The sequence below is a fragment of the Balaenoptera acutorostrata genome, chromosome X (genome assembly GCF_949987535.1).
Source record: "Balaenoptera acutorostrata chromosome X, mBalAcu1.1, whole genome shotgun sequence".
Classification (NCBI taxonomy): Eukaryota; Metazoa; Chordata; class Mammalia; order Artiodactyla; family Balaenopteridae; genus Balaenoptera; species Balaenoptera acutorostrata.
Window position 1 is genome coordinate 121850092 of NC_080085.1, and position 10333 is coordinate 121860424.

The 10333-nt window shown below is 39.8% G+C and overlaps 2 protein-coding genes across 2 annotated transcripts; one reads left to right on the forward strand and one right to left on the reverse strand.

Moving 5' to 3' along the window:
• Window positions 1-380: 380 nt before the first annotated feature.
• Window positions 381-1253, reverse strand: LOC130706316 (uncharacterized). Its single transcript, XM_057537707.1, has 2 exons — window positions 1113-1253; window positions 381-656 (listed from the first exon to the last, which is right to left on the reverse strand). Exons 1-2 carry the CDS (start codon window positions 1251-1253, stop codon window positions 381-383), a joined length of 417 nt encoding a protein of 138 aa, XP_057393690.1.
• Window positions 1254-8316: 7063 nt separating this feature from the next.
• LOC130706317 (late histone H2B.L4-like) lies at window positions 8317-8859 on the forward strand. Its single transcript, XM_057537708.1, has one exon. The coding sequence runs from the start codon at window positions 8317-8319 to the stop codon at window positions 8857-8859; it is 543 nt and encodes a 180-aa protein (XP_057393691.1).
• The last annotated feature ends 1474 nt before the right edge of the window (window positions 8860-10333 follow it).

Here is a 10333-nt window from a genome sequence, read left to right on the forward strand (position 1 = left end):
AAAATAAAATTAATACAAAAATAATTTAGACCTTAAGGAACTCTATAAAGGCTGAACTAGAACTAAAATGACTGTTGAGGTAAGTTATGAAATGCAGTATGGTTAAGGAATAGTCACAATTTTTGTTGGAACAAACTGCACTACCGACATATATTCAAGTAGAACTGATAATGTTTGATGTTCACTTCAACTTCAAAATGTTTCAGTGATGGGCAGTAGTATGGCACAGGTCGAAAAACGAGAGTCAATCTGACTCTTCAGTGCTACAGGTCTTTTCCTGACAAGTGAGTGGCTCTGAAAAGACCCTTTGGTTTGCGAGGCTCAGGTGGTTCTGAAGCAGCTCATTTGAGGATGGTGTACCTGATGACTGCCTTAGTGGCCTAGGACGTGGCGTGCTTGCCAATCTCCCTGGGCAGCAGCAGGGGCACGGAGGTCTGGATCTCTCTGAAGGTGATGGTGGAGCGCTTGGTGGAGCTGGCCAGGGGTGCAGCCTCCTCGGCGATGGGCTCGAAGATGTCCAGGCCCTCGTGAAGACCTGCTTCAGCACCCTGGGGAAACAGGTGATGAAACTGTCTGGGCAGCAGCGGCGACAACGCCTTGGCATCTTCTGCTTTGGGCTCTTTGGTTCGGCCTCTGTGGGCTCCTTGGTGCCCAGGCTTTCCTCAGAAGAAGTCTCACGGCAAGGCTCGGCCATGTCGGAGCCACCTTCCCCACAGCTCAGAGGGAAGGACAAGGAGGCTGCTGAGGGCCAGTGGCCGGGTTTATAATCCCTGCGTTCTCTGATGTCACAGGCAACGTCCACATCTGACTGGACAAAATGCAAGGCAGGGAGGCCTGTCACTAAGGCACCCCATGTCACGTGTCATTGGATGCCACCCTGCTTGGCCTCCCGTCAACCAATCCCAGTGGAAATCTGGTGACCTTTAAACTTTCCGTGACCTCCACTAGAAAAATCTTTGAACTATGCCCCATGGAGGAAAAGGTCATCCGTTCACTTCAGCTGATTTATGCCTACTACTTATGCATGAGAACTTTGAAAAGATGTCACCCAAGTCACCTACATTGAAGAAAAATCAGTTTGAGTTCCCTGAGAGAGTCTCTATAACTCAAACCTTTGCCACCATCAAAATGACTCTGGCCACTTGGGGGCCATTTTTCTCAACACAGAATTTTCTCTTTCCATGGCTGAGCCACCGTGGCTTGAGCAGGAACTCTCTGACTTGGTCAGCAGAGTGCTCCTCAAAATCAGTCATAGGGCATAACTGACCAGCCCTTACCTCCAATTCTTATCAAACTTACAGGGAATCAGAAAGAACAGTAAAACCACATTCTCCAAAGACAGGCCACAAACAGAAATCGGCTACTTGTACATAAATACTAAAAATATTTAACATTTAGCAAATTTTAATTTTTTTTAACATTACTTAGGTACCCCAAATACCACACATACTGGAACTGATGAAAAAATATGTGTTAGTTGAAAGAAATTATTTTTCTAATTCCCTAGAAACCTTCCGAGTGAGAAGAAACTAATCAGTAAAAGGGAAATATTTAAAAATTAGAAACACATTCCTTTCAAAAACCTACGTAACTCAAGCAAAGTATATCTTTAATGTATTTATGTAAAAATAAATTACAGACACTGAACCAAGAAGGACTTAGGAAGACTTGAAGCAATGGAGGTCTTCAATGAGCTAAGATCCTAATGGTCAGGTTTCCAAGTGTGTTTCCTGTGAGGGCTTCAAGGAGCGGCTAATTCTACTGCTAACAAAATAGTTCCAATCATGAAAGGATAAATGCTCTTTTTTATTACTGGTAAATACAATATGATGATCAAACCATGGAAGAAAGTTTACAACAGGGAATTCTTTGGACCATAATGATAGTGTTAACATGAACCCCAAAGCTACAGGAGGACACCTTTGTGATTACAAATTCTCAAGGAGACTTTTCCTGACCCCAAATCTAGGGCATGGTGTAGAATTCTTTTTTTCTGGCATCTTCCCTTTCCATTAGAAAAAGTCCAGTTTTTCATTAAGGGTGCAGCCATTCAAGCAACCACAATTATTAAAGATCTCAATGAAGTATTAATTTCGGTCACTTTTCACACAGAGGTGAGCATTTTCAATAATGTATATAAATAATTTTGTCAAGTTATTTTTCATGTCTTGAATGGAAATTTCCCCCATTTTCTATTCCATTTATTGACCAAAACAGAAGTGTAACTGACCCTTTAAACTACTCTGCAGCGTAAGAGACAGTGCCATGGAGGGACCTCTCCAAGGGGCTGTCCAGCAGGACAGGCAGATTTTCACTTGTCGGCTCAGAACTCTCAAACAGCAAAGCAGAGCTATGTGTCCTCTTAAAGATTAGCTCTGTAATGGGCATAACATCACTTCTTTCATACTCCATTGGTCAAAGCAATTGTAGGCCTGCCAGAGTCAAGAGGCAGGGGAACAGACATGCTTAATCCATCCGAGAAGTGTCTGGGAATGAGCAGCTTTCACAAATCTAACAAATAGCGCCACACAAGACATGCTTTTTGAGACGCCGCTGGGTGCCACACACATGATATGTCCGTAGCACAAGGTCCTGGGTTCCTTGGGCCACAGCGTTGTTAAACTATGGAATACTTTCCCACTTGACTCACTCTTATCTGGGTGAACTCCTGCATGCCGTGAATCCCTATAACCCAGGGCAAACCTTTCCCTCTGGTGGCATGAAGTTTCTGACCATTGTAGACATACCATCCCCCTACTCCTGGGCCCCTGGACATAGAAATACAGACACACAGATTGACAGAAAGGAGAATGTTTCGAGTGAGTACATGCTTCAAAGAACTCTACCAGAATCTGGTCTGGATATCAGATTTTAATTTGATTGCCTCATTCATGACCCTAACTCCAAGTAAGATTACATTTGAGGTACTGGGGTTTAGGACTTCAATATAAGAATTTCAGGGGACGCAATTCAAAGTATATGTGATATGAAACCTGAGCTGTAGATTGGCACACGTGCTGACTCTTCCATCATATTGATTATTTAATTTCCCATTAAGAGAAAAAAGGTGACTTCATTCATCCTCTTTTCACTCCGACTATTCATTGCTTAGTTTAATTTTTTTATTTTTAGCTTCTTACCTCTGTGAAGGGAGAAGATACTCAGTGATTTCAACCCTTAGGAATTGTTTATGACTTTCTTTAAACTCCATTATTAGTTCAATATTTTAAAGGACTGTATTTGTACTTTTAAAATAATTTGTAATTTCTTCTGTGAAGAATATCACTTTGAGCCAAAGAGGCAAAAGCTGGATAATCTGCAAAAATCAAAACTTTCCTTGATGACTAATAAGAACCTGCAGTATAAACAAACAAACAAGCAAAACAACGAATACTAAACTTTCATTGGGTTACTTGTATGGAAATATGTTAATATAAATGTTTCAGACATTACATGAAATTTCTAAAAACCTTATATGTTCTGATATAATGTTATAGGTCATAATCCTAGTTATTACTTTAAAATGTATATCTCAGAAATAACTAATTTTCTTGTCAACTGCATTATTATGAACTTTCATCAAATCTTTAACCGTGGTCATTTTTAAGTCTTTTGTCATTTACAGACAGTTCTGGGTGTACTCTGATGCTTTTGCAAATATGTTCCTATAAAAGGGTTTCATCTTCAAGAAATTCATGGAAAAGACTCTGACAAGTACAGGTTTCTGGTAACTGACTGTACTGCTGAACTGAATGAATAAGCATTTTCAGAACTCTAATGGATAACTGATGAACTCATAAAAGTGCTAACAAAAGATCAAGATAAAAAAAAAATTAATTACATGGGACTGAGTGAACTGATGAGGATGAGTATAATTTTTGTGACTTTCTGTTTGAATTAAAAAAAAAAATCCCACAAGGACTCAGAGGCAAAGAATATACAAATCAGTTTTCACTGCAAAGTAAAGCAGCTGTTACAGTGGAGGATTACTGGACTGAATGTCAATATTATGACATAGTATGAGTGTGTTTCATGTTTGGTAATTGCAATCATTGTTGCTTTTGTTGTGGTCAGCCATGTACAATGCTTGGTGTCAGTCTATTTATCTCTTGTAAAAATAAAATACAGTGTGTGTGTGTGAAAAAAAACCCCAAAACTTTCCTTGAACCCATCAGAAGAGGGACAGGAACCTCCAGGAGAGACAAATCTATGTAGCTTTAGCAGAACTGTATGAACTCAAGAGAAAGGTTGTGGGCAGGGCAAGAAACTAGAAATTGTTTTCCTAAGTAGTGCAGCAGGAAGGGAGGAAACGCCTGATCCAGGACTGGGTACAAATTTCTTTGTTTGTTTTTCAGCCCATTGTGGAAGATCTCTGATGAGCCATTATACTTCCAGAGTTCTCCTTGGGAAATTAGAGTAAGGATTTAGGATAATTGGACCCCCTTCATGAGGGTCATTAGTTAAAATTATTCAGGAATATTAGAAAAATCTCATTAAAGAACTTGAAAAAAAAAGAATTTTCTTTCCAAGGTGATCAGGAAAATTGTCAGGAGATCAACTACAAGTAAATCCCTCTGAATAGTGCCTTGAGATCGTCATACACATAGGGGACAAAACTTTGGGAGCCAAAGCCTCTTTTGAAACCATGCTCATTTCAAAGATAGAACGGTAAACCAGTTGGAATGCACAGCGTAAGTCATTTTATTTCCATCATGCTCACTACCGCTGCTTCAAAATCCTAGTGTTTGTCCATATGACATACAAATGTTTTGCCAATCTTGATCTTGCATACTAGTCTCATACATATTGTATTATGTGAGAAGTTATTTTAAGAAAATGAATCTGTTGGGACATTTTTATAGCTCTTTGGGTGTTTTGCACCTAAAATTTCAGAAACAGAATAGAAGGATTAGTGAAATGCCATTTAAAATATACCATATAGACAGTGAAGACTGGGAGTGCAAAGGTGAATGACAGATATGAAATCTAGGATAGAGAGAGGAAAAATGGGTTTTGATGTTGAAGACTGGAAGATAAAATGAGTACATCTGATCATTCACTTCAGAAGGTGATTGAAGAAAAGGGGCAATTATGATCTAATGGTATGGTTAACAGTAAAGATTGAAGTAAGGTCCAAACTTCCAATTTTAATTAAATAATTCGCAGACATGTAATATACAGCATGGTGGCTATAGTTAAATACTGTATTGTATATTTGAATGTTGCTAAGAAAGTAGACCTTAGAATTTCTTATCACAAGAAAAAAAAATTTGTAACTGTGTGTGGTGGTGGCTGTTAACTAGAATTATTGGGGTGATCATTTCATAATATATACATATATCGAATCATTATGAAACTAATGTTTTATGTCCATTATATCTCAATAAAAAAGACTAATTGAGGGAAACAGGTTTACTACTTCAATAAGAAATTATAAGCAACCCTGGAAAATAGTATTAATATAGCAAACATATCCCAATCAAACTTATTCAACATTATCTTTGTTACAGGATTCATTGAAAACATAAGAGAAAAGCCAAAAATGGTACAGAAATATCAAAATCAAAAAGTTCAAGAAAAAAACCTATTCCCCGTTCCCTAATATCTGGAGATGCTACTCTAAGTCATTCAGATGAATCTGATTCTATTCCTTCCAAGTTTGTAATGTATTCTTTGTGAAAATGCAAACATTCATTATATGAACAAAAGATTAAAGAAATTTTACATAACCAATGAGATATAGCTGGACAGAGGATTGGTGAACTAGAAGACAGATAAAATAATAGAAATAATATAGAATACTTCACAGAAAGTAAAAGGAAAAAAAAGGATAAAGGTGAGGCAAAGAGACTCAAGGAATGGAGTAAGTAGGTGATAAGTATCACATAGGCATTCCAGAAGCATAAAACTGGGTGAATATTGGAAAAATACTATTCAAAGGAAAATGGCTGGTAATTCCCAGAGTTAGGGGAAGCCATAAGTTCCTCCATGCAGGAAGCAGACCTGACAAATCATAGTAAACCTTCAAGGTAACCCTAGAGATCAAAATAGCAGACAAAAAGACGCAGTGCCTAAAAAAGGAATACCAAATAGTGTGACTGCAGACCTCTTTGTCTTAATAAATTGAAGCCAAAAGCAAGTGCTGAGAGAAAGTAACTGTCATCCTAGAGTTGCATATCTAGCCAAGGTATCATTTAATAGTGAAGCTCTGCTACACATGAAGATGGACCTCCCCAAACCACACTCAAATGTAGACTTGCTCCACCGGCTGCTGAGAGTACAGTCAGGTGCTAATCCTCAGCCATTGACCCTTTCAGATATTTCCTCAGCTTCAGAGAGCTAATTTGCCCAAAGTTAGGGACTTCCTGAGACGGTCACATCCAATGTCTGAACAAGGGGAGGGTATAAATATATGTCTCATCCCATCCTCAGATGGTAATCCTGATGAACATTCCCACATAATTAACCCCATCTCAGTGCTGGCTTCCTTCTAGAGCTTAACTGAGAAATAAAGACTTTTGAGAAAAATGAAATCTTATCGTGTTTACATCAACTGACACCATGTTAAAGGAACTTCTAAAGAATGTAATTTAGGAAGATGGAAAAAGATCACAGCAGATGATCTGAGATGCAGGTAGGAATGTTAATAGAATAAATTAGCAAGTAGAGGTAAATGTAAAACAATGACTGTACACAAAAGTTGCAATAATGATTACAGTTCCTTTGAGGAATCAAGTAAACAAGACATAGCTAAATACTGCAGTTATGCAACACTTGGATGATAAGAGTGTCCAATGAGAGCAGCTCACGTCCTGTTCACTGGTTCGGCCAGTGATGGACTGGAAGCTTGTGAGCCACAGCCTTCGGCCCAGTGTGGGAAAGTGGCCAGGGAAAAACAAATAAAAGCATTCTTGGGAGGTTCAGACTTGGAGATTGTGGAGGAAACTGGAGGGGTTCCTTCCCTGTTGTTTGCTTGCTAGCTTGTTTTTAATCACTGTAAGTTAATGATTTGAATTCAGAGATTGTACTGTATGTGTCTCTTGTCCCTTGTATACAAGTAAGGGAAGGATTTGACTACTAACACATCAAGTGGGATTTTTGTATTTTCATTGGTAAATGGGATTCTTTAGAAATGAGGAACGGCAAGCTTCCTTCACTGGTTTTATTACCCTATTACATTTTCTGGTAATAAAGATGAGCTTTCCGCTTTCATAATTGGAAACATTTCATGAGCAGTAGAAATAGCAGTTCTTTAAAAGTGCAAATGGACACAGCTTTGGAATCTTGACCATTTCAGATGAAACCACATTGATGAACCCACCCCCCCACCCCTTTTTTTCAATTCTTCTTAAGTCATTTTTTGATTCCAATTCTGCAATTTATTGGTAAGGAAACACATTAAAGAAATGCCTTTGTCTGTATTGTCATGTATTCTTGCAAGAAATACGCTTTTATTTTAAAGAACTTCCCATTTATTCCTTCCATTCTTCCTATGGTGTTTTCTTAGAGAATTAATCATTGTTTTCAATCAACAACTCTTATGTTTGTTCACAAATTCAAGCATGTGGGGTATTTTGAGGACCTAAGGAATGTTAAGAAAATTTTATATTTGAGAAATGTTTAAGTATTTTTACTAATTTTAAAAGTATTCCCATTTCTGTTTGTGTTCCAACTTTGGACAATGTGGCTTTGAGATTTCAATTTTTTCTAATTCACTGGGGGTTTTGATCATAATTGGAGGCAGTAGATGGTCAATTATGTCCCATGATTTCGAGGAGCACTCTGCAGACCATGTCAGAGACTTCCGGCTCAAGCCACGGAGGCTCAGCCATGGAAAGACAAGATACTATGTGGGAGTAAAATGGCCCGCCAAGTGGCTAAAGTCATTCTGATGGCGGCGACGACTTGAGTTAGGGAGGTCAGACTCGCTCAGGAAGCTCAAACTGATTTTTCTTCAGTGTAGGTGACTTGGGTGACATCTTTTCAGAGTTCTCATGCATAAATAGTAGGCATAAATCAGCTGAGGTGAACTTTGCCTACATGGGGCATAGTTCAAAGATTTTCTGGTAGAGGTCACGGAAAGTTTAAAGTCACCAGATTTCCACTGTGATTGGCTGACTGGAGGCCAAGCAGGGGGCCATCCAATCACAGGTGACATGGGGTTCCTTAGTGACAGACCTCCCTGCTTTGCATTTTATCCAGTCAGATGGGAGCATTGCCCGTGACGTCATAGAAGGCAGGGAGTATACACCGGGCCAAGGGACCTCGACGGCCGCACTGTCCTTCCCTCTGAGCTGCGGGGAAGACGATTCCGACATGCTTGAGCCTTCGTCTGAGGCGTCTGAAGAAAGCCCGGGCACCAAGGAGACGTCTGAAGAAAGCCCGGGCACCAAGGAGACGTCTGAAGAAAGCCCGGGCACCAAGGAGACGTCTGAAGAAAGCCCAGGCACCAAGGAGACGTCTGAAGAAAGCCCGGGCACCGAGGAAGCCGAGCCGAAGAACCCGAAGCGCCGCTGCAGCCGCCGTCGCCGCTGCAGCCGCCGCCGCCGCCGCTGCAGCCGCCGCCGCCTCTCTGACGGCTTCGACAGCTTTGCCACCTATTTCGGAAGGGTGCTGCAGCGGGTCCAGGAGGGCCTGAGCCTCTCGCAGGAGGCTGTGAACGTCATGGATTCGTTCGTGAAGGACATCTTTGAGCGAATCGCCGACGAGGCAGCGCGCCTGGTCCGCTCCAGCAAGCGCTCCACCCTCACCTCCAGAGACATGCAGACCTCCGTGCGCCTGCTGCTGCCTGGGAAAAGGGGCAAGCACGCCATATCCAGCGCCACCAAGGCAGTAATTCGGTACTTCACCGGCAAATGAGCTGCCTCCGGACCACCTGAGCATCGCAAACCAAAGGATCTTTTCAGAGCCACCTCAGTTTTCTTAATAAGAACTGTATTCTAACAAACTTTGATCGACTTTAGTTTTTAAAGTGTGTCATCCTGCTAATTTTTAAACATCTTTTTTACAAAGAACTAAATATTATCAACTACATTTTAATATATCTATGGTCTAATTTGCTCAAAATGAAATAGTGAGTTTTGTTCAATAATCTTGCATTATACCACTTTACTAAAGAGTGAGTTCTTTTATTTTTCTAGGTCAACCTTTCACAGGGTCTGTAAGATAAAGTTATTTACCTTTTTCACTCTCATTTTCTCATGAATGTATGGCAGAATTTTCCAGAGATTCATTATGTACCGTAATGACAACAAATTAAGTGCAGGAACATGTATAAGAATTCAACAGACATATTAGAAGAGATATTAAGGAGGTTTTCTTTTTCTTTTTTTTTAATTGAAGTATAGTTGATTTACAACGTTGTATTAGTTTCTGGTGTACAGCAAAGTGATTCAGTTATACATATATATAATCTTTTTCATATTCTTTTTCATTACAGGTTATTACAAGATATTGAATATAGTTCCCTGTGCTATATTGTAGGACCTTGTTGTTTATCTGTTCTATATATAGTAGTTTGTGTCTGCTAATCCCAAACTCTTAATTTACTCCTCCCCCCTCCTTTCCCCTTTGGTAACCATAAGTGTGTTTTCTATGTTTGTGAGTCTGTTTGTTTTGTAAATAAGTTCATTTGTATCATATTTTAGATACCACATGTAAGTGATATCATATGGTATTTGTCTTTCTTTGACTTACTTCACTTAGTATGATGATCTCTAGGTCCATCCATGTTGCTGTAAATGGCATTATTTTATTCTTTTTCATGGCTGAGTAGTATTCCATTGTAGATATTCCACATCTTTATCCATTTGTGTCAATGGACATTTAGGTTGCTTCCATGTCTTGGCTATTGTAAATAGTGCTGCTGTGAACATTGGGGTGCATGTATCTTTTCACATTAGAGTTTTCTCCAGTTATATGCCAAGGAGTGGGATTGCTGGATCACATGGTAACTTTATTTTTACTTTTTTAAGGAACTTCCATACTGTTTTCCATAGTGCACCAATTTACATTCCCACCAACAGTGTAGGAGAGTTCCCTTTTCTCCACACCCTTTCCAGCATTTATTATTTGTAGACTTTTTGATAATAGCCATTCTGACTAGTGTGAGGTGATACCTCATTGTAGTTTTTGAAACCGTGCACCTCAGGTTGGGACTTGAACCTAATCTCACCTCAGATGAGACTCGAACCCACCTGACTTGCACCTCAGACGGGACTTGAACCCACAATCTCTGGCTTAGGAAGGTACTCAAATCCACAATCTCCCAGGTAAAACTGCACACCTGGTCTCAGGACTTAATGAAGTTCAGGTTCTTTATGTCTCACTGCAG

Coding starts and splice junctions, on each gene's coding strand:
- LOC130706317 (XM_057537708.1), top strand. CDS start 8,317: ATGCTTGAGCCTTCGTCTGAGGCGTCTGAAGAAAGCCCGGGCACCAAG.
- LOC130706316 (XM_057537707.1), bottom strand. CDS start 1,253: ATGACTGATTTTGAGGAGCACTCTGCTGACCAAGTCAGAGAGTTCCTG. Junction 657..1,112: donor TCATTTTGATGGTGGCAAAG/GTTTGAGTTATA, acceptor TTCTGAGGAAAG/CCTGGGCACCAAGGAGCCCA.